General features: G+C 48.6%; 6 protein-coding genes and 3 non-coding genes across 16 annotated transcripts; 3 read left to right on the top strand and 6 right to left on the bottom strand.

The window, feature by feature from the left end:
• Positions 1-22: 22 nt before the first annotated feature.
• Cyp4ae1 (Cytochrome P450 4ae1) lies at positions 23-2,014 on the bottom strand. Its single transcript, NM_080305.4, has 4 exons — positions 1,759-2,014; positions 1,251-1,704; positions 663-1,195; positions 23-601 (listed from the first exon to the last, which is right to left on the bottom strand). The coding sequence occupies exons 1-4, from the start codon at positions 1,922-1,924 to the stop codon at positions 264-266; spliced, it is 1,491 nt and encodes a 496-aa protein (NP_525044.1). The 5' UTR covers positions 1,925-2,014; the 3' UTR covers positions 23-263.
• Positions 205-5,204, top strand: asRNA:CR44690 (antisense RNA:CR44690). Its single transcript, NR_123777.1, has 4 exons — positions 205-630; positions 685-1,212; positions 1,261-2,234; positions 2,324-5,204.
• On the bottom strand, positions 2,293-5,015 carry Cyp4d2 (Cytochrome P450 4d2). 2 transcript variants are annotated; one of them, NM_001297877.1, is made up of 5 exons: positions 3,958-5,015; positions 3,484-3,870; positions 3,358-3,427; positions 2,741-3,300; positions 2,293-2,684 (listed from the first exon to the last, which is right to left on the bottom strand). In NM_001297877.1, exons 1-5 carry the CDS (start codon positions 4,112-4,114, stop codon positions 2,353-2,355), a joined length of 1,506 nt encoding a protein of 501 aa, NP_001284806.1. In that variant the 5' UTR covers positions 4,115-5,015; the 3' UTR covers positions 2,293-2,352. The 2 variants fall into 2 exon arrangements, with proteins under 2 accessions (NP_001284806.1, NP_525043.1); NM_080304.3 differs by having other exon boundaries at positions 3,958-4,130.
• asRNA:CR45479 (antisense RNA:CR45479) lies at positions 5,166-7,541 on the bottom strand. Its single transcript, NR_123776.1, has one exon.
• On the top strand, positions 5,706-7,606 carry Cyp4d14 (Cytochrome P450 4d14). Of its 2 annotated transcripts, none has more exons than NM_143763.4 (3): positions 5,706-5,947; positions 6,101-6,557; positions 6,621-7,606. In NM_143763.4, the coding sequence occupies exons 1-3, from the start codon at positions 5,785-5,787 to the stop codon at positions 7,522-7,524; spliced, it is 1,524 nt and encodes a 507-aa protein (NP_652020.1). In that variant the 5' UTR covers positions 5,706-5,784; the 3' UTR covers positions 7,525-7,606. The 2 variants fall into 2 exon arrangements, with proteins under 2 accessions (NP_652020.1, NP_001259179.1); NM_001272250.2 differs by having other exon boundaries at positions 5,706-5,956.
• On the bottom strand, positions 7,589-8,495 carry ND-B14.5A (NADH dehydrogenase (ubiquinone) B14.5 A subunit). Of its 2 annotated transcripts, none has more exons than NM_001297876.1 (2): positions 8,316-8,495; positions 7,589-8,215 (listed from the first exon to the last, which is right to left on the bottom strand). In NM_001297876.1, the coding sequence occupies exons 1-2, from the start codon at positions 8,376-8,378 to the stop codon at positions 7,967-7,969; spliced, it is 312 nt and encodes a 103-aa protein (NP_001284805.1). In that variant the 5' UTR covers positions 8,379-8,495; the 3' UTR covers positions 7,589-7,966. The 2 variants fall into 2 exon arrangements, with proteins under 2 accessions (NP_001284805.1, NP_569984.2); NM_130628.4 differs by having other exon boundaries at positions 7,884-8,215.
• Positions 8,496-8,739: 244 nt separating this feature from the next.
• On the bottom strand, positions 8,740-18,825 carry CG3630 (uncharacterized protein). Of its 4 annotated transcripts, NM_001272248.2 has the most exons (5): positions 14,179-14,212; positions 13,854-14,016; positions 12,788-12,952; positions 9,936-10,232; positions 8,740-9,866 (listed from the first exon to the last, which is right to left on the bottom strand). In NM_001272248.2, the coding sequence occupies exons 3-5, from the start codon at positions 12,830-12,832 to the stop codon at positions 9,093-9,095; spliced, it is 1,116 nt and encodes a 371-aa protein (NP_001259177.1). In that variant the 5' UTR covers positions 12,833-12,952; positions 13,854-14,016; positions 14,179-14,212; the 3' UTR covers positions 8,740-9,092. The 4 variants fall into 4 exon arrangements, with proteins under 4 accessions (NP_001259177.1, NP_001259178.1, NP_569983.1 ...); NM_001272249.1 differs by lacking the exons at positions 13,854-14,016; positions 14,179-14,212 and adding an exon at positions 18,743-18,825; NM_130627.4 differs by having other exon boundaries at positions 13,854-14,212.
• On the bottom strand, positions 9,867-9,935 carry mir-3641 (mir-3641 stem loop). Its single transcript, NR_047736.1, has one exon. It is a non-coding gene; the product is annotated as a mir-3641 precursor RNA (primary transcript).
• Positions 18,826-18,840: 15 nt separating the features above from the next.
• On the top strand, positions 18,841-21,876 carry Cyp4d1 (Cytochrome P450 4d1). 2 transcript variants are annotated; one of them, NM_166932.2, is made up of 3 exons: positions 18,841-19,440; positions 20,773-21,396; positions 21,457-21,876. In NM_166932.2, exons 1-3 carry the CDS (start codon positions 18,903-18,905, stop codon positions 21,804-21,806), a joined length of 1,512 nt encoding a protein of 503 aa, NP_726797.1. In that variant the 5' UTR covers positions 18,841-18,902; the 3' UTR covers positions 21,807-21,876. The 2 variants fall into 2 exon arrangements, with proteins under 2 accessions (NP_726797.1, NP_476907.2); NM_057559.4 differs by lacking the exon at positions 18,841-19,440 and adding an exon at positions 19,998-20,638.
• The last annotated feature ends 138 nt before the right edge of the window (positions 21,877-22,014 follow it).

The following is a 22,014-nucleotide window of genomic DNA, read 5'->3' as shown; positions in this document are numbered from 1 at the left end:
GATAAGGCAGCGCATCCATTTTGGTTTGACTTCTGCTGTATATGTGATGTATAAGCACTTGTATTTATATTGAATTCCTGGTATTAGTTTAGACATTTAAATTTGAACTAATTTCTATCACTTTTTGGCGGTGAAAAACTACACCTGCCCATCACTGCGCCAGCTGATTGCAGTTTGCTGTTATCGATAGCGATAAGCAGATTCAAGCTGTCTGGCGCCAGCTGATCCTAAATCCTTTGTTTTTATTCTTGACTCCCAGATTTTCAATACAACCGCGGCCGCAGCCCAACATTTACCCCGCTCTTGGAGCGCAGCACTATTTTAATGGATGGCTCCACATCGGCTCCCATTGGAAGCAGCTGGTAGTGGCGTATCACTTTGGTCACCATGGTTTTCATCTCCAGCAGAGCAAACTTTTGACCAATGCAGTTCCTCGGCCCAGCGGAGAAAGGTATGTAGCTGTAGGGACTCAGTCTGGGTGCCTCTTCTCCTAGATGCCTCTCCGGCTGGAAGACCAGTGGATCGGTGAAGATCGCTTCATCCCGGAGGAGCTGCCAGAGAAGTACGACCACGTTGGTTCCCACAGGGATGTAGCCCTCATCTGGTGTAGATTGACGTAGATTGACTTAGGTGAGTCTTAAATTCTCAGACCTTACACTCACCTATAACCAAATCCTTTTCCAGGCAGCGTGCGACGGCCGGAATAGGCGGATAAAGACGCAGGGACTCTTTGACCACGCAGCTTAGATACGGTAACGTCGCGAAATCCGAGAGAATAACGCCTCTGAATAAATCCTGGCCGTAGTGCATCCTCAGTTCCTCAAAAAGCTTTTGTTGCACTGCCTCATGGCGGGAAAGCAGATACAAACAGAAGGAAACCGCTGAAGTCGTCGTATCGTGACCCTCAAAGATGAAAGTGTTCACTTCATCGCGAATTTGCTTGTCAGTCAATGGTTGCCCATCCACAGTTGCCCGCAGGAGCGTGTCCAGCAGGGCGTGGGGCTTTGTTGGCTTATCTTGATTAGCCTCCCTGGCCAGTAAACGGCGTCGCTGCTCTATAATTCCGTTGGTAAACTCATGGAGGCAGATGACTCCTGCCTGTTGCTTTCTGAATCCGCTGGGCCAGCACAGGCGAAAGAGGTGGGGAAAGAGGAGATGCGGCCTCATGAACCTGGTGGCCAAGATGTTGGTTAGACTAAAGAAAGATAAACGGTAAGAAAAAATGTCAGTTAGAACATATTACAACCTACTCTTTTACAGCGTGCACCACCTCAGAGTCAGCTCCTTGAGCGTCCACGTTCACGCCCATAGCAGTTTCGGTGATTATGTCTAGGGCAGCCAAGCCCACCAAGGGATAGATGTTCACGACCTCGTTGCCGTACGACAGCGTTCTCAAACGCTCCACTAATATGCTGCTCTGCCTATCGAAGACCTCGACAAACTGCTCCAGGATGCTAAAGTGAAACGTGGGCGTGATGATTTTGCGCATCGTGTGCCACTCCTTTCCACGACTCAGCAGCAGTCCATCGCCCAGCCAACCGCGTAAGGCAAAGTACATCGTGCCCTTCTTCAACTGATGCTGACCCTGCAGCAGTGCATCGATATGTCGGGGCTCCGCTGTAACCATAACCACATGGCCTAAGACAGTGCCCATGAAACTGCGACCAAAACGCTTAACATACTCGGCGAACTTATCATGCAAGTCTGGAATTTAATAGAGTAAATATCAAATATTGAAGAGTTCAAACGGGAACTTACTGTCTGGCTGAAAACTCCGCATCTGCCAGGCGGCTCCTAGTAGAGGAACTCTCGAAACACTTGGCACAACGCCTTGCAAAGGATGTCGAAGCTCCTTTAGCGCCAAACGGAACAGCGAGGCCACTAGGCGAGTCACCAGGAGGGCCACCAACAAAACCACCAACATGTTGAAGCTTTGCTGCGTATCTTAAGGAGCACTTGGGCTCTCGAGTAGCTGGCAATCTTATCTGGAGCACTACAAATGTGTCGCCTATCTATATACAGGCACTTCGGATTTATTGCTCGTAGCTAAACTTTATATAAGCAAAACCTTTCGAATAGTGCACCACTTCGAAAGAGAAACAGTGCGGGACCACTAAGGTGAGCAGGACGGAAAATCCGAGGAAAACAACTAGCCAGCTGTTTTTCAGCAAGAACAGCTGATGGAATCAACCAAAACACAAAACATATGTACCTATGGTCATTCATATGCACATGTATGTATTGTTGAGAGTATTAAGATAATTACCCAACAGACAAAATAGTTAATTAAATACTTGTATACACGTTTATTCTATGCAAATAGAGCTGGATAGACCCACAAGAATGAATTCCTTAGGCGCGCGGTTTCAGGCCAAGATGAACGCCGTTGGCCGACCGCAGGACGATGTTCATCGAGTGGCGGGGCTCAGGACCCAAGGGCAGCAGCTCGAAGTGCCGGAGCAGCTTGCTGACGGTGCTCTTCATTTCCAGCATGGCAAACTTCTGGCCGATACAGTTTCTTGGTCCAGCGGAGAAAGGAATGTACGCATACGGATGAATCTGCGGGACATCCGCATCGAATCTTTCAGGTCGGAACTCATCGGGAGACTCGAAGTACTCAGGATCACGAAGAAGAACAAAGATGCCCATCGTAAAGTTGGTGCCTGCTGGAATATGCTTGCCACCTGACAAGAGCAATATGTTTACCTGAGATTGAAGAATCTCATATGGAACTTCTTACGTATTTCCACATCCTCGGCGAACCAGCGACCGATCATGGGCACTGGCGGGTGCAGGCGCAGCGACTCCTTAATTACGTTCTCCATAAACTTCAGCTCACCAAGATCACGAAGGGTAACTGGGCTCTTTCGATCCTCGCCGAGGACGTCGCGGATCTCCTGCTGCAGACGCTGTTGGACCTCCGGATGCCTTGAGATTTCATATAAACAGAATGAAATCGCCGAGGTAGTCGTGTCATGGCCCTCGAACATAAACGTGTCAACCTCTTCGCGGATATCCTCATCGCTCAACGGGGCGCCATCGATTGTGGACTGCAGCAGCACATCCAGCAGAGCCATCCGTCGCTTTTGGCCCAAGAAATTAACTTCCTCTTCTGGGGTTGTTTCCTTCGAGTTGTTAACCAGCGTTTCACGCCGCTCACGGATAATGTTCTCGGTAAAGTCGTGCATTACCTTGATAGCTTTGTCCTGGCGTTTAGCTTCTGTTGGCTGCGTTAGCCGGAAAATCCAGTCCACCCGCTGCCAAGCGTGGATAAAACGTTTAATCAAGATGTTGGTGACACTGTCACAAGGAAGAATTCATCAGAACTGTGGGGATTCGACCTATCATTACACTCACTCATTGACAGCCTGGACATAGGGCAGATTGGGATTTTTTTGGGCATTGATTTTTGTGCCCATTGCAGTTTCTAAACGGCGAGTATTAAGCTGTTATAAATATTTATAAGACTAATGGCAAACTCACCTGCGATTATATCCAGGGCAGTGAGACAAATCACCGGAAAGATGTTAATGGGAGTCATGCCGTCGGCGCGCGACTGAAGCTGCTCCACCATTACGGCGCTTTGTTGGTCGAATATCTCGACGAACTGTTCCAAAATCTTGAAGTGGAAGGTGGGCGTGATGATCTTTCTGCGTCCATGCCACTTCCTGCCCGTGCTCATCAGCAATCCATCGCCCAGCCAGCAGTTAAGTAGCTTGTACAGATTATTCTTGGTTATATGCTGCTGGCTGCTCAAGACGAACTCAATGTCTCGGGGATCCGTGGAGAAGACGGCCAACTGGTGGAGAATCCACACCCTGTAAAGGCGACCGTACTTGCGCTGGTTCTTCTTGACAAAGTCCATTATTTCTGCAGATTATTATTGGGAATGATTATGGATTGCAATAGATTTGGCCAGATAACAAACTGTATCGATGGGCTGGAACTCAAACTCACGTTCAGGATCTAGACCGCGATACATGAGCAGGTTGCCCAGGAAGGGAAGTGGCCGCGGACCCGGCAATATACCATTGCCCCGCCTGCGCCAGAGGAAATCCCACAGCAGCAGTGTGGCGAACGCCACCAGGAGGAGCACCCCAACAACACCCAGCATTGTGCGTCGAACGAGAAACGCCGTTCTACTGAACGATACTATAAATAATATAAGCTTCGTAATCTGAATACTAATACGCTAGCTGAAAGCTGAAAGCTGTAAGAGAGTCTGCTGTCTAAGAGAACTAAACCGCCTCAGGTAATCTGCATTCTGCAGCGGGCAGCTGGAGGTAAGAAAATCGGACGAACCATTTACGAATGGAGTTTATAGCCTTGTCACGATGACGCACAATCATTTTGTTGAGAGGTAATGCTTAGTTGGGTAATTTAAGCTAATGCCTAACCATCGTGGGTGGTATAACGAATTGGAGCTAGCCCGTTTTCATTATATGGTAAATTGGGAACTTGTAAACAAGTTCTATCAGAACATTTGAAAGGGGTATTTAAGTGATATACCCTGCTATTTCCAATTTATCATCATGAATTGTACATATGCCCGTTTATTTACTGAATAACAGTAGCTAAATCCATATCCTCTTATCACTAAGCGAACAGTGTCAAAGGTGAAGGTGAAGGTGAACTAGCCTATCGAAGATATCGTAAATTTGTGATTCACGTTCCCAGATTCATTGCCCCCACTTATATACTATTAAAAAGAGTGCAAGTTTAAGAATTTGCTTAGTAATGATTACCAGGCAGTTGAGAGCCCTTATCAATTTCACTCGTCATGCTTACCCTTAGATTGGAGGTAAACATTGGATCTCATACTGCAGTGGACAAGCCATAAAGATATCAACTCAAAATATCTGTTAACAATTTGAATAAATAGTTAGTTGAAGTCATCAATGAAACCATCGATTTGATATAATAACTCAGATATTATGTGTACAAGTTTAATATCAATCACATTTGTACCCGCTTGTCGGTTCGAGAGGTACACTATATAGATTTTTCTAGTTTGACCTGTTATGGATGGAACAGCTTCCCAGCGATGCTCTGAGTTTTCCATCTAACTTTGTAGATTTAAGAGAGCTGGGATCAACGGCAGTTTAATGCTGTGCATATTGTGCTGCATAGTTTTCAGCTTGTAAGTAGAATCGAATTTAGAAGATCAATTTGAAATCAATAATAATAAACAATTATCTCAGCATAATTTCCAGAGTCTATTAAATTTGTGGGCTTATTATCTATTTAAATATTTCCTTTTTTAGTTCCAAAAGTCCAACAAAAGCGTTCGATCTAATCAGCAGAACCAGAGTGGTTCATGTATCAATATACAGATAGCGCCATGCGAACTTTCCCAGGCCCCGCCTAAATCCCGCAACCGCCCACCTGTGTGGGCCTTATCAATCTGAACTTCCGATCGGCCCAAAGCCTTGGGTCACGATGAAGAGGCACTTTTTCCGTTTTCGTTCATCGCAGAATGTGCGCCAACGGATCTCCAAGATCCTCATGCAGATCACATAACCTGCTTAGAAATCTAACTGACATGGCAGTTGGAGGCAAGGAGAGCCCACGGACGACACACCGCCTGGTTTTGACCTCGGTCATAGTTTTTGGCCTTCGCATTGGTTTTCGGCTTCATTCCACTGATTGTGGACGCCTTATCGCAAACCACGCCGGCTACAAAACAGCCCCACCGACGAGGAAAAACAAGCAGTCGATGGCCAACGGTGCCAGTGTTAATAGATCCATCCCATTACCAACCCGGAAAACCGAAACCCAAAAAACATGTATCTAGAGCTCTTTGCGATTCTCCTGGCGACCGCTTTGGCGTGGGATTATATGCGAAAGAGGCGGCACAACAAGATGTACGCCGAGGCTGGGATACGAGGACCCAAGAGCTATCCTCTGGTTGGAAACGCTCCCTTGTTGATTAACGAGTCACCCAAGAGTAAGTCATGTACGCTAATCACACAGTTACAACAGAACATATTCCCAAGACTGCGTTCTTTCACAGTTCAGTTTTGGAAACAGTTTGATCTTAAAATCGTTGTTTTTAAAATCACAAGATGGCTAAACAAATATCAACCCTCTTCTCTTGCAGCTATCTTTGATATGCAGTTCCGACTGATTGCTGAGTTTGGTAAAAACATAAAAACGCAGATGTTGGGCGAAAGTGGCTTCATGACCGCTGATTCCAAAATGATCGAGGCGATCATGAGCAGCCAACAGACCATTCAAAAAAACAATCTTTATAGTCTGCTGGTAAATTGGCTCGGCGATGGACTGCTCATTAGCCAAGGAAAGAAGTGGTTCCGCCGCAGGAAGATCATTACACCCGCATTCCACTTTAAGATCCTCGAGGACTTTGTGGAGGTCTTTGACCAACAGAGCGCAACTATGGTCCAGAAGCTTTACGATCGGGCAGACGGCAAGACGGTGATAAACATGTTCCCGGTGGCTTGCTTGTGTGCCATGGATATCATTGCGGAAACGGCCATGGGTGTAAAAATTAATGCTCAGCTCCAGCCGCAATTTACCTACGTTCAGTCGGTCACAACGTAAGTATTATAACCTATATTAACTATCGGCGGACTTTATTCCATATGAGCACATCTTTTTAGTGCCTCTGCAATGTTAGCCGAACGCTTCATGAATCCCTTGCAGCGCTTGGATTTCACCATGAAGCTCTTCTATCCCAAATTGCTAGACAAGCTGAATGATGCCGTGAAGAACATGCACGACTTTACCAACTCGGTAATCACTGAGCGACGCGAGCTCCTACAAAAAGCCATTGCCGATGGAGGAGATGCCGACGCTGCCCTCTTGAACGATGTGGGCCAGAAGCGTCGTATGGCTCTTCTTGATGTGCTGCTGAAGTCCACCATCGATGGGGCTCCGTTGAGCAACGACGACATCCGCGAGGAGGTAGACACCTTCATGTTCGAGGGTCATGACACTACGACCAGTAGCATTGCTTTTACCTGTTATTTGCTGGCTCGACATCCTGAGGTTCAGGCTCGCGTCTTCCAGGAGGTCAGAGATGTTATCGGTGATGACAAGTCGGCTCCAGTTACTATGAAGCTACTCGGCGAGCTCAAGTACTTAGAGTGCGTGATAAAGGAGTCTCTGCGCCTGTTTCCCTCGGTGCCGATCATTGGACGCTACATTTCCCAGGACACCGTACTCGACGGCAAATTGATACCCGCCGACTCGAATGTGATCATTCTTATTTACCATGCTCAGCGCGATCCAGACTACTTCCCTGATCCGGAGAAGTTCATCCCTGATCGTTTCAGCATGGAGCGCAAGGGCGAGATCAGTCCATTCGCCTATACTCCCTTCTCAGCGGGTCCGAGAAACTGCATCGGCCAAAAGTTCGCAATGCTCGAGATGAAGAGCACCATCAGCAAAATGGTGAGACACTTTGAGTTGCTGCCTCTGGGCGAAGAAGTCCAGCCCGTACTGAACGTTATCCTGCGCTCGACCACCGGAATCAATTGTGGCCTCAAGCCGCGCGTCTATTAGGTGTTCCTGGATTGTGATTTTTTTTTTTTAACTAGTTGTAAGTGATGGGCTCTGTAAATATTTGAATAAAATACTTGTACATAATGATATCCAGTGATGGATGGTGTTTTTTCCGGCGAGTGTGATTTGGAAATAATGTGGACTGGTAAGGGGTTCTCACTTGGCCCCCCATAACTGGACATACCAATGCCCGCATTCCTGCTTCAATTTGATTCTATATTAGCTTTAACCGGCTCGTACTACAACTCAAAAAAAAATGGATGGTGATTTTTCCCGGAAGTGGGGTTTCGAAACATTGTGGGCTGGTAAGGGGCCTTTCACTTGGCCCTTCATCACTGAACATACCAATGCACGCATTTCTGCTTCAATTTGATTCTATATTAGCTTTAACCGGCTCGTACTACAACTCAAAAAAAGGCGATTCCCGCGGTGATGCGGCCCATTAATCCCAGGCATAGACCTTGCCGGGAGTGGGCAGCTTGGAAGACGGGGCCTTCGCCGCTTCCCCCTCTGCCGCCAGCTGCTTCTGCTGCTCCACCAGGTCGATGGGCGGCAGAACCTCGCGACGTCCATCCCGCTGGCAGTAGTAGTTGGCCGAGAGTAGATGCGATGGACCGTCAGGGATTTCCGGCTGTGGCTGGGTGCGATCGGCCAGTCCGTCCTCGAAGCGCAGGGCCAGGTTGTGCTCCCGCTGTAATTGGCGTCCAGATTAATCAGAGATTCACATTTTCCGTCTTATATAACTGAGAACCGAGTTCTCTGCGGTCGCTGTCCAAATGTCGGATACTCACACCCAGGAGGAAGGCCCGAATGCGCTGGATTAAAGGCGACACATCACGGCGCAGGGCAGACATTTTCCGTTTGTATTATTCTTCAAATTGAGAAACCACTGAATATTTTGGTTTTATATTTATTTGTGAGGTCCAGCCCTGTCGTCCAATCGATATCAGCTGCTTGAAATTACGAAGTATCGTTAATCGATACCCACGCCTCGTCCTCTTAACTTTGCTTTGCTGCCCTGCAATTGATATACTTATCGATAACTATCGCGAAGAAAAGTTGATATAGTAACGGCCGAATTTTTAATTAAAGATTAAAAGCAGAGAACAACTACGAGAAAGAGCACATAAAACTGCCTAGGCAATGAGTCATTTAGTTAGTTATGAAACCAGCACTTCCAATCGTTTTGAAACTAGAAAAACAGGACTTGGTTATATTGTGTCTATGTACGTGTATTTATTTTATTAGTATTTTATTGCCTTGCACGTTCCCAACTTTTGTGAGTGGGAAACCGTAGTTCATTTCCATAGAGTAATGGTTAACAAATTGAGGAAACTGGCTCCTTTGGTCGTCCATTAATAATATACAAGTAATAATAATAAATAAAAAGTTACTCTCGATTCTGTCTTCAGTGTTGTGTTGCTCTAATTGTAAATTAAACTAAGTACGCCGTAAACTAAACTACTGCAATTTAAAGCTGCCGCTTTAGTAGTTGCGAGAGTTCCTTTTAAACGATTTAAGGGGATGTTCCTTCCTTCCTTCCCAGCTAACAAGCTCCCTGTTCCGCCTTAAGCGGGCGTCGACTCTGGTTGGGATTGGGACTGGTCTGGCGAGGACTCGCTGGCCGTTCCGGGACTGGGCGCCAGCTGCTCCACGCTGACGGTGCGTACAAACTCGGCGGTGGCTTCAATCACAATTGTGGGTAAGTCATCAGCAGGTCCTGCCGGTGCAACTGCAGCGGGTGCTTCCTCCGCCTGCGGTTCGCTGGTGGTTGGTGTGGTTTCTTCTGTGGATGGTGCTTCTGTGACTATCACAGCCACGGGCGCCTGTTCGGTCACCTCTGGCTTGGCTGGCTCGATCTCAACGGTACTCGAAGCAGGAGCTGTTGCCGGTGTGGGCTCTGTAGACGGAGCTGGAACTGCTGCCATAGTGGACTCTGCCACAGGAGCAGGTTCTGCAGAAGTTGTGGGCCCAGCCACAGGCGTGACTTCTGCAGCAGGCGCAGGAACAGGTACAGGAGCCTTGGGTGCCGGCGACGCTGACTTCGACTTGGCGGACTTGCCCACAGCCGGCGAGGGAGTCCTCGACTTCAGTTTTTGTTCGTGAGCACTGCGATCCATCAGCACCGAGGTGGACTGCGGAGGCGCTGGACTAGCCGCCCTCTTGATGTCTTCAATCTTGGCCTCCATCTCACTGCGTATTTCCTTGATGGGCTTCAGCAGAAAGACGGGAACGTCATCGTCCCTCCGCTGGTACAACATCTCGCCCTCGAAGTCTACCAACTTGTGTTTGCGGGCCCGCAGCAGGATGCCCACCACCTTGTCGGATATGTAGTTATAGATCTGTAGAGTGGAAGTGACCAGTTTAGAGGGCTTTTCGAAAAATATACCAGCTGTAAACAGGACACTCACATTAAAAAGTTCGCCGAAGGGGATCACACGCATAGTGGGCTCGTCCTTGACGTCGTAGCCCTCCGAATTGATGATCTGGCAGAGCTCCAGCATCTCCTTCATCACGTGGATGTTGGCCTTCTGGCCACGCATCTCTGTAAGGCTGCCGGCCAGTGGTTTTCCATACTGATCCTTCGAGAAAGTGGGTTTCGGCGAGGCGGCGCGTCCGTCCTGGGAAAATGGATTCAGCAGCTGCGACTGCTTGTGCTGCGTGGCCTGGTTGTTGAACATGGCCACCTTGGAGGACAGTGGTGAGTCCTGCAAGTAACGAAGAACACAAATGGCTTAAATCGGCGCTTAAACTGGTTTTTCAGGGAAGGAAGCCAAACTTCTTCTTTCAAATGGTAGCGTTGCCAGACTGGCTGCGAGCCCTCACTGCAACTACTGTAAGTTGATCGCGTTGCCAACGATTCATTAGAGCGGGTATTTTAAAATCTAAGCTCAGCCACCATGGTCTTGCAGGTGTTACACGAAGTCAATATAGATAATAATATGGTATGATATTATATATGGTACAACTAAACGGTATCATGTGTGCGAAGCTACCCTTCCACAAGCTTTATTGAAAAAGGTGCCAAATTGATTTTAAATTAATATGATTAGTTTCCTTATGTTGAGTGGAAGCAGTGGATATCGCGTTGCCAACCCACCCACTGGGCGCGCAATTAATGGCTTTCAAATTCAACAACTTGCTCGAACAAGTTCTAGCGGAAAAATTAATTGGCGCAATTAAATAACAGCGGTCTTACATTTTCTGTAATTTTTCATCTAATAAGTGCAAAATTCCCGCGCGATGAGCCACGCCAGCGGCACCGAAGGAATGCGCAAATGTCGTGGTCATAAATAAAAGCCTCTGCGGAAAATGGGCGTGATGTGGGGGCGGGGCGTGGCGGCACGGCACTCTTTGACGAGCAGCAACTAAAAACACACATCTAGCCAAGTATATATGTAGGTACGGTACGTATGCCCACTTCCCACAGCAGAAATATTCACAAATATCAAAAAGAAAACAGGAATGACCTTCGCGGCCAATTTTCACCACTAGCTGTTGTTTATTCTATGTGATTATTATTTATGGCCCGAAAGAGGAGTGGAGCCCGTCCGTCGATCGAGTTGGACACCCATGGACACTTGAATGGATGTCTTATTGACTCTTCGCTGCTGTTTATATAACCCACCGTTTTGGCAACCGCCGCAATGACGTTCTGAATTTGTCTCTTTGATCAATATCCAAAAATTCGTCAATCAGACGAAATTCATTCATATCACACGGACCGCCAATCGTTTAAAAATAAGTCCAACGATGAATGAAAAGCGGCCAGAACTTGGCGCAATCGCTTCTCGGCTCTTCAGCTGTTGTTCAGTCGCTGGGCTAAGAGTTTTTTTTTCAACCAGCAGAGAAAGTCTGGGAAAACTCTAAAAAGCCGTCCGTGGAAAACAAGTGCTGGCAAGTCGCTTCTCCACTTGGGGGCGATACGAAAACATAGACTTCGTTTTGGCACCCAAGGTCCAGAGATCCACCAAGTGCATTGCGAAAGGCCAACGACCTAAATCCGAGCTTATATGCGAAATTATTCAACAATTGTGGGAGACTTTAACTGAAATTTCTCCCCAGCTTAAATCAAAAAATTGATTGAGGATGGCTACAGACTATTGTTCATCGTGGCCCAAAAAAAAAAAAACAATTGCACTGAATGGCAGGATCCTTGGCAGGTTGATCCTTAATATTCATGGTGGTAAAGTGGTATGTACATAAGTAGATCTGATACCGATATTGCCGTCATTCTGGGCAGCAATTTCAGCTGCAGCTGGCCGGGTCTGTCCGAATTGGTTACGTAGTGCTCTGCTCTGCTTGTACGGATCTATTTGTCGGCGCCGTTGTCACTCTCAAAAAGTCTGCGCATTCTATATCCACAGCTGTGGCCGTACACTTAACATGCATATGTATATGACTGTGGCATATAGCCCCTACATCTATACGGACGGACGGACGGACGGACGGACAGACGGACGGACGGACGGGCGGACACGGCGGACGGGGGCGGAGATGGGAATGGGTATCTGTGCATATTCAGCATTGCTATTTCGATGGTCATTGCCAAGAATTTTTCCGTGTTTTGATCTTTTTGCGGTGCGAGAGCCGTTGGTTCCTCTGATTCCTCTGGCCCAAAGTAGGGGTGTGTTGTGTGTGTTTTGGCAACTCATGTGGCGACAAATTAAAACAAATACAGTAACTAATTTCGATAAAAAACAAAAAAAAAAGAAGAGTCTTCCCCGTCCGCCTGCCTCTTTGCCTGGCAATTGTTTTGTTTGCTTATATCATCGCCGATCGCCATGGCTGTCCAGGCATTTCCCCCGCGACTCTCGACGGACATTTATTGCTTTATTGCTATCTGCTCCCCAGTTTGTGGCATTCTACATATTTCGGTTTCGGCTTTGTTCTGGCTCCTCACGCATTTCTGTGGTTTTTGCGCATAAATAATTTTCAGCCATTTGTCGCACGAGATGTGCGAGCGGAAAAGCAGCGCCAATCTTTTTATAGTGCCAACTGCGGCATTCCAAACATTTCTCAAATCTTAATCCAAATCCCTTTTTTTTTCAACATTTTGGCTCTTTTCTATTATTATAGTATGATAGTATTCGATATCTTGCGTTGAGATATTCGGGAGAGTGGTGGCAGTAAATAAAGTTTTAGCTGCTTGGACACATACGGGGACTAATACGATGGATAAACTGGATGGATCTTTGGGAAAGTGTTAGGCACTGGGCGAGGGCTAGAACGATGTGGTTATATGCATATCGAGAGTACTCACCACCACGAAGCGCAAGGCGCCCAGTTCATGCGATACGTCCGTCATGGCTGCACTCGGCTTGGATGGATTGGGCTCCGGGCTCTGGCTGGGATCTTGCAGATTGGCGAATGCGGTGACTGGTCCGGACGGGGGGTGCGATCGCTAGCTGGATCCGCAACACTCTTTCTGCAATCGGAAAGAGAAAAGAGTTGGACACAACGGGCCCGGCGATGGGAAAGAAAACCAATTAAATTTAGCAACAAACAACATTCATAACAATGGAAATGTGTGCGCCCATTGTGTGGATGGATGGATGGGTCTTTCTGCCATCGTATCATGTCTACTATGGCGAATTGCCAAACAGCGCACCAGCGTACCCATTGTGACCCAGACCCAGACCGAGACCTCGATGCCGGTGTGTGGTGTGTGGTGTGCGGTGTGTGGCTCCGGGCTTTAGAGCCAGCTCCAAGCGGAGTTACGGCCACAGAGATGGCGATGATGGGCGGTGGGAAGTGAAAACAGCAAAAGCAACAGAAAACAGAAAGCAGAACGAGTGAGAAAAGGAGGGGAGCACAAAAACAGAAACAGAAACAGAAGCAGAAGCAAAAGCAATCCAAAACACAGCGCCAAAGGCCGTTAGGCGTGAACTCTCGAGCGCCCCTCGCACCCAAGACGAATACGAATACGAACGCGAATGCGACCCCAAAAGATGAACCGGAATTCGGATTCGTGCCCATTTGCCGTTTTCCCACTCGGAATTAACTGGAAATTGCTGTGCATTAACCTCTGGTTTCCAGCGAGCTTGAGTTACCAACTATCTTTTACCCAAATTGTGTTTCGGCTCAAAGCTCAGACTTGAGAGAATTGCGAACGAGGAGTACTCCACCAATTCTGCCTCTAATGCATACAGGTCAAGATCTAAGGCGGGGTTCAAGGTCCCTCTTATGGGAAATATTATAGGGTACTAAGCTCAAAAGCGAGCTCTCTATTTCTATATTGTTTTCAAATATCCAGACGTTTCAGGATCACTTTTGTAAGACTCGAAAGTTCGGTTTAATTTACTGCTCGCCGCTGTTTTGACACTCACTTTACTTTCTGGGGTTTTCGGAAGTGGCTCCTCTTATTCCTGACTTTTCGGCTGGCTGGAATTCCTCGACGGGGCGGGCTTCCAAGTTTCCAAATCGATTCGATTCGATTTTATTCTACTCGATCCACTCACAATGCAAAATGCACACGTTTCGAAAACGTTTCTTTTTTGATTTTACAACGGAAAAAAAACAAGAAAAAGTCTATCAACCGAGCGATACTCTGTGAATGCCTGCGTTCCGGGTTCTATTTTGTATTCAACTTGCTTGTGATGCTATATATCTTATTATCTTATATGTATATATGTATATATCTCTAGCGGGTACACGCCGTTTGGTAGCTGCGACCAAAAGTGAGCGCCGAAAGCGATCGCGGTTTCTTTTTATAGCGGCGATGGCACACACACTCGGCCACTCACACCTACGGGCACTCACACTCACACACACACGCCGATCAGCCGCTTTTCTGATTTTCCGATTTTCCGCTTTTTCAGCCTTTCTGCTTTGTGTTGCCGCTCTCTGGGAAAGCGCTCTCGCGCCTTCCTTTAATTTTAGACCGTTCTTCAGAGACCGTTCAGAACTCCCAAACCTCAAAGCCCGCCGGCAGCAAATACTTCGTCTCACCGAACGCTGAGGTGTGTAGCGTCCGGATCGGGGGTCACTCTCCAATCAACTCCAGACTGCGCGCTCCGCTGGCCAGAGGGTCCGGACTTGACCGCAGAGCAGGCAGAGCCCCATTCCCAAGAAGAGCGCGCAAGGAGGTGCACTGCAGGAAAAGTGTAGTGAAACTGATACCTAACTCTTTTATGCCGCACAACCATAATGCATTCCAGGAATGATCTTTCTTTAAGATCATAACGAGAGATAATATGAAATCCCAGCTTGATTGCCACGCACATTTTCGCGCAGTGTTGCGGCGTATGGGAACCGGTGAGAAGAAGTGACAACCGAACCGGCGATGCATCGCACGCTCGTGCCGTTCGTAATGCTCTTGGGAAAACCGGAAGCGGTCGCCGCAATGCAACACCCCCGCTCCCCGCAACAGCGCACCTTGGCAAGACCAGTGGGTTTTGTGCAGACCCGAAATAGACTGGTCATCTAACGATATGCTGATGGTTGGGTCCCCTTTCGATCGCGGGCTCATGTAACGCGCTGATCGTCGGACGGCATTTTGGATGCCATTCAAGTATCGCAGTGAAGCCCACACCCACCAGGAGGGGCGGCAAACGCAGCTTTCGATGGGCGCACCAGCGAAATCCAAGAATGCCAAAGTCTCAGAGTGCCAGCGTGCCATAGTGGCATCGCAATGCGCGTGCCCAGCTGCCTTGGCTTGTCAGTGGGATTGGGATTGGGATTGGGATTTGGATTTGGCTTTGGACTTGGTCCACCCGGCCCGCCAATCTTTAATATACGGATTTATTCCGCTAATTAAACAAATTCGACTGCATTGTTCGCATACGATGCTGGGTATTCGTGTGCCCACGACGGAGCATGCTCGTCCAGTGGGATGCAGGCAAACACCCTCTGCGGCTAAGTTGCCAAATGAATGGGTCAAACGCAAAGGCTCAATAATCTCACATTCGTACACGTGTGCATCCGGCTGAACGAAGTTGGGTGTGTTCAGTGGATCAGTGGGTGTCCCGCGGTCCATCACTTTTCTGGGATCTGCGCCACCGCCACCGCAGCAACCGCTTGTTATTGTTGCATGTTTGGCTGACAGCCACAAGTGCATGGCGACGGGATTTCGGTGGCAATTATATGTATATTATGCACTGCAGTGCACGTGTGTAGCTGGGAGGGGAGGGGCAGGAGGGTTGGGGTTGCGGGGCAGGGGGCAGGGGGGCTTCCTTGACCAGAGACCAGGCACCAGGCACTGAGATCGGGGTGCCTGGTTTGGCACCGGTCAGCACATAAATAAAATCTACTCATGAATGAAAATGCGTTCGCCTGAGCCATTTCCGGTTGCAGCCGAGGAAACCAGAAGAGCCAAACGGTTAGCATAAATTATTTGAAAGATCTGCCAGAGTGCTGACAGCCTCAGTAATGCCTCGGTCAATTGCATTGCTTACTGCAGTCGGCCTCGAATCAGTTGCAGTTACAGCACTTGGCCTGTGATCAGTACTGACCTCCGATACTACTCCTGCTCGCCTGCTACTTGGCTGCTTCTGATTCGCTGGCAAACCCCTTATCCTTGTTACCAAGTGACTAAAAAGCCTGAAAAGCCAAGACGGTTGCACTTTGAATCACTGGCGACGATTCCCTCAGCTGGGGATTGGTGGGCAAGGTGGGCAATAATGTGTAATTCATACAATTAGTTGTATTTATTTGCAAAAATAGCCAAGTGAAAACGTCAAAATGAGCCACTATTTTGCGGGATGAGTCATTCGGACTCATCCGACAGTTTCGCGGGCCAGAAACAGATTTGCTAATATTTAATTGTCGGCCGGGTTAAGTAATGCTGGCGAATATCGGATATGGCCATATTTGGCCAGCGATTGCCGCTCTTTTCGCAAAATGTATTTCGGATCGGTGGCGTATACGTGACGCTGGGCAAGCGAAAATTGCGCATACGCTGCGTCTGCCCAATCATATGCTCTATTATTGTTATTATGCTGTATTTATTATTAGTATTATTATTAGCACGGGCATGCATTGTGGCGCAGAAGCCGAGCGATGCGATGGCTCACCCTTAGATCTATATATAAACGGGCACTTGGTCCGCATTGTGACCAGCCATAAACAGCAGAGGTCACTATCCTAGCAGTCCAAAGAAGTAGGGTTGCGTCGAATATTAGGAACATCCCAGGATAATCACGTACTCTATCGCAGTTGGCGTTGCTGTTGCAAGTAGAAATATACATATGTACATATGTATATTTCAAGAGTAAAAACGTATCTCTTAGGTTTCGCAAAACGTGCTGGCACTGCTGGTTATTTCGGCCGATCGTATTCTATATCTATATCTATTCTATATAGCGCAGCATGGATATATGGTATATGGCATTTCCTATGCGAGTACTAGATGCCAAGAAGGCAAGTGCCGTTGACGCAAATGGTGCGCCTCTGCCAAATGACTATTATTTTTATTGTTATGATGTAGTGTCTGTGTGTGTAGTGGTCTCCAGAGTTCGACTCGCGCCATCATCTACTCATCCGCTGCAGTTCGCCAAGATCGCGGTTTCTGCTGCGATTCAACTACGCGGAGTAGCAATATAGTTGCATAGGAGAAGCGAAGGTGGGCTTTGTTTGCCAAGGATGCAAAGTGGCTAGCGATGGATGACCTGCTTGTTTTGCATTACTGACTTGGGAACTGACTGATCGAAAGCCTTTTTTGAAGGATTTGTGGTAACGACCCCTTGGCAGCTTCATTGAACTGTCGACTGACTGGGGGCAGCAATGCGCAATGTTTAAGCGAACAAAATTGGAAACAATACGAAAATGGAATGCCAATGAAATTCCAACGCACGTCGAGATCACCATTCCCATCCCCATCCGCACACCCACAAGTCGTGTGTACGAGTATCCGACATCGAAAAATGGCCAGCACTTGTAAGACATGTGTAAATATTTACGTTCCGCCTTCTTTTTTTTTTGGGCGGACGTGGCGGTGGGGGCCAGGAGGATCTCCGAGATTAAGTGACGTCGATGTCGACGACCGACGAGCGGCGACGCAAGAATTTTGGAATTTGGCATGGTCGAAGGACGCCTGTTGTTGCCATTGTTGTGGTCTTGTGTACTTGTGTGCATATATAGTTTATACGGATTTATCTAGTACGCAGTGGGCGAGTGTGCATGTGGTTTCGATTGGCACCCGGAGTCCGATGCGGATTTCATGTGCGGATGTGGCTGCGAAATGAGTCAACTGGGGCTGCCAAATGGGATTTTCTAATTTCTGCTCGTCGTGCACTCGTATTAGCGAATTTGCGCAGCTACATAAGCATCCACATTTCAATGGCCGCAAAGGTCAGAAGTGCTGAAAGGATGCCTGGCAAGCTGTCCAGTTATGTAAATGGGTGAATTGGGTGAACTTAATTAGCCCGTTTATGGATTCTAATATTCCAAAAGTGTACTCAACTGAGCGCAGTGCCAATAAACAGTCCATTAACTATTTATATATATTATTTTGACATCGTGCTGTCCTCATAGATACTATTATATTTATATATTTACTATTTTATTCATCAATGAATATGCCCAGTCTTTTGTTAGGGCCTCAATGGCCAGCAATCCAAATCGCAACGAAATTCGCTGAGAACATACATTTCAAGATCGCCTTACTTCGTCATCGTTGTTTGTTTGCCATCGCTGGGATGTGAGTGGGATGGCCTAAGAATAGCGCGCCTGTCCCAAAATAGCCCCGCCATGTGGCCACTGTGACGTCAGGGGGAATGGAGCTGGATGAGGTGGAGCTGAGCGGTCAGGATGTAAACAACCAGCGCTGGAATCACACGGAATGGAATGCCGTTGCGACGGTTTGTTTACACTCGTTCTCGCACACATCAACTCAATCAAAATCAATTCGCCGGCCAGAATCTCCGCCGGAATGCGCCCTCTTTTCCGATCGCAAGGAACGACTCCCCTTATCGCCCCCAAAATGTCAATCTATCAGCCAGAGACGATGACCCTTCCCTCTGTTTTATGCTCGCTAAGGATGACTCGGACAATCGACAATCAGAAAGTCAGACAGTGACCCCCAAAAGGTTCCCGAGAGCAAGTCGGGTGCATGGTCCAAGCATTGGACATCTGCGTGTAAGAATAATGTCCAAAGAATCGAACCCTTCTAGTTGGAACGATGGGAACACCCAGAGATCCCTACCCCACGTTGTGTAATGAAGTAATGTAGAAAATCTCTATGAACTATGCTAAAAATATATGGAATTTTTGAACTCACCAGTACTCTCCGATGTGGCCAGTTGATAACGCCAGAATGCCATCACTGGGCTGAGATGCTGATTGGGAGCAGCTTGTGTTATCACAAGACGTTTATTCGGCGGCTAGCTTAGAGTCGCAATAGTTGATAGCATTGTCTCCATAGATGTGGTAGAAGCGAAATGTGGCTCCTACTATCGCTAGTCCTGCTCCTGGCGATCATCGCCCTGGAGATGCGACGGTTTCTGCGGAACATGAGGACGATACCAGGTCCACTGCCTCTGCCCCTGCTCGGCAACGCCCACATCTTTCTGGGGCTCACTCCGGCTGAGGCGTGCCTCAAGATAGGCGAGCTGGCGGAGCGGCACGGCGACACCTTCGGACTGTTCCTGGGCCCGTCATACAGCGTGATGCTCTTCAATCCGCGCGACGTAGAGCGGGTGCTGGGCAGCAGCCAGCTGCTGACCAAGTCGCAGGAGTACTCCTTCCTGGGCCGCTGGCTCAACGAGGGACTGCTGGTGAGCAACGGACGCAAGTGGCACCGCCGGCGCAAGATCATCACGCCGGCCTTCCACTTTCGCATCCTGGAGCCATACGTGGAGATCTTCGACAGGCAGTCACTGCGGCTCGTCGAGGAACTGGCGCTGCGGATAAGCAGGGGCCAGGAGAGAATCAACCTGGGCGAGGCCATTCACCTCTGCGCGCTGGACGCCATTTGCGGTGAGTACATAGAGGTGGATAGATTCAGCAGATTGATTGGCCCCAAGTTTCCCAGTTTTCACTTCAAGCTGAACATTTTTCCACTTATGGGTCGATCTCTTAAAGGCGGCAAACGCTAAGCGACCAATAACTCATAGCTTTAAATAGGGGGTTATTTTAATCCAGAAATCTGGGGGGAGACGTCTTCAAAGCATTGGGCCAAGGTCCGAATCCCATCCACCTCCATAAAAACCGCTACCGATTTCGATAAGATTTGGTTTGTCGAACTATTTCGGTGGTAACCTGGCGTTCGGCATTGCGATTAGATATTCCCAGGGCGATTTACATCAAGCTACAGCTACACTCGAACAAAATGTTCTACGGACACACTGTCATGTGCGATCTTTGCGTGAAGTTGAGTCAAAGTATGCACTCACAGTTTGAGACCTCCCTGCGGAATCCAAACAGTTGAATTCATAGTAGGGGAGCACTTTTTCGCAGTGCGTCGGTGGGTGGGATAATCAGTTCGTTTGGCCGTATCCGTGGCCGTTCTCATGTCTACGGCCCGCTTCTGGCCGGATTAGTTGTTATTGCACTATCAAAGGGTGAATAGCGATTGAGGAGCATACGAGAAATACGGAGGCCAGTAGTAACATGTTTCTGGTCATCGGCGCAATCCTGGCCAGCGCCCTCTTCGTGGGCCTGCTGCTCTACCATCTAAAATTCAAGCGGCTGATTGACCTCATCAGCTACATGCCGGGTCCTCCCGTGCTGCCGCTGGTCGGCCATGGCCACCACTTCATCGGCAAGCCGCCGCACGAGATGGTCAAGAAGATTTTCGAGTTCATGGAGACCTACTCCAAGGACCAGGTGCTCAAGGTGTGGCTGGGACCCGAGCTGAACGTGCTCATGGGCAACCCCAAGGACGTCGAGGTCGTCCTGGGCACGTTGCGCTTCAACGACAAGGCGGGTGAATACAAGGCCCTGGAGCCGTGGCTAAAGGAGGGTCTGCTGGTCAGTCGCGGTCGGAAGTGGCACAAGCGACGCAAAATTATCACGCCCGCCTTCCACTTCAAGATCCTCGACCAGTTCGTTGAGGTCTTCGAGAAGGGGTCGCGAGATTTGCTCCGGAATATGGAGCAGGATCGCCTGAAGCACGGCGACTCCGGCTTTAGCCTCTACGACTGGATCAATCTCTGCACCATGGACACGATCTGCGGTAGGGATCTAGGTCTTTAATTTTTATCATCTAGCAAATGGTGGTGCTTTGAAGAATGGGCTCTTGGTATGGCCTGAGTAAGGCCATAGTATCTATTTGTAAAAGCTTTGATAGCATTCCTTTTTCTATTCCAGAAACTGCCATGGGTGTTTCCATCAATGCGCAGTCGAATGCAGACTCCGAGTACGTCCAGGCGGTGAAGACCATATCAATGGTGCTGCACAAGCGGATGTTCAACATTCTGTACCGCTTCGACCTTACCTACATGCTGACCCCACTGGCGAGGGCGGAGAAGAAGGCCCTGAACGTGCTTCACCAGTTCACAGAGAAGATCATCGTGCAGCGCAGGGAGGAGCTCATCCGCGAAGGAAGCAGCCAGGAGAGCAGCAATGATGACGCGGACGTGGGCGCCAAGCGAAAGATGGCCTTCCTGGACATCCTTCTGCAGTCGACCGTCGACGAACGGCCCCTGAGCAACTTGGACATTCGCGAGGAAGTGGACACCTTCATGTTCGAGGGCCACGACACCACCTCTTCGGCCCTGATGTTCTTCTTCTACAACATAGCCACCCACCCGGAGGCGCAGAAGAAGTGCTTTGAGGAGATCCGGTCCGTGGTGGGCAATGACAAGAGCACGCCGGTGAGCTATGAGCTGCTGAACCAGCTGCACTACGTCGACCTGTGCGTGAAGGAGACCCTTCGAATGTATCCGTCTGTACCGCTGCTGGGTCGTAAGGTTCTCGAGGACTGCGAGATCAGTGAGTACAGTGCGTAGAGGAGTAAAGTACTCAATTTTAACTTGCCTTTCCCCAATGCAGATGGAAAGCTCATCCCGGCGGGCACGAATATCGGCATCTCCCCTCTCTACTTGGGCAGACGGGAGGAGCTCTTTAGCGAGCCCAATATCTTCAAGCCGGAACGGTTCGATGTGGTCACCACCGCCGAGAAGCTGAATCCGTACGCGTACATTCCGTTCTCGGCCGGACCTCGCAACTGCATTGGCCAGAAGTTCGCCATGCTGGAGATCAAGGCCATCGTGGCCAATGTGCTCCGGCACTACGAGGTTGACTTTGTGGGCGACTCCTCGGAACCACCCGTGCTGATCGCCGAACTTATTCTGCGTACCAAGGAACCCTTGATGTTCAAGGTGCGGGAGCGAGTCTACTGAACCACAACATCGCATTATATCTTTACGCTTGTCAATTAAAATATATTCAAAAATGTGAACGATTGGCGGCAAAGTCTTTGCTTTGAGTGAAGGCCGAACAGTAAGGTCATGGTCACACTGGCTTAGGGGAGGACTAATGTCGATAGCGCGAATGCTGTTCGCTTAATTTTGCGCCACACGTTTCGATAGTGAGTCCTACGCTATCGTC

Source organism: Drosophila melanogaster, chromosome X, assembly GCF_000001215.4.
Source record: "Drosophila melanogaster chromosome X".
In the NCBI taxonomy this organism is placed as follows: Eukaryota; Metazoa; Arthropoda; class Insecta; order Diptera; family Drosophilidae; genus Drosophila; species Drosophila melanogaster.
Note: the sequence above shows the minus strand (reverse complement) of the source record. Positions and strands in the feature narration are given on the sequence as shown.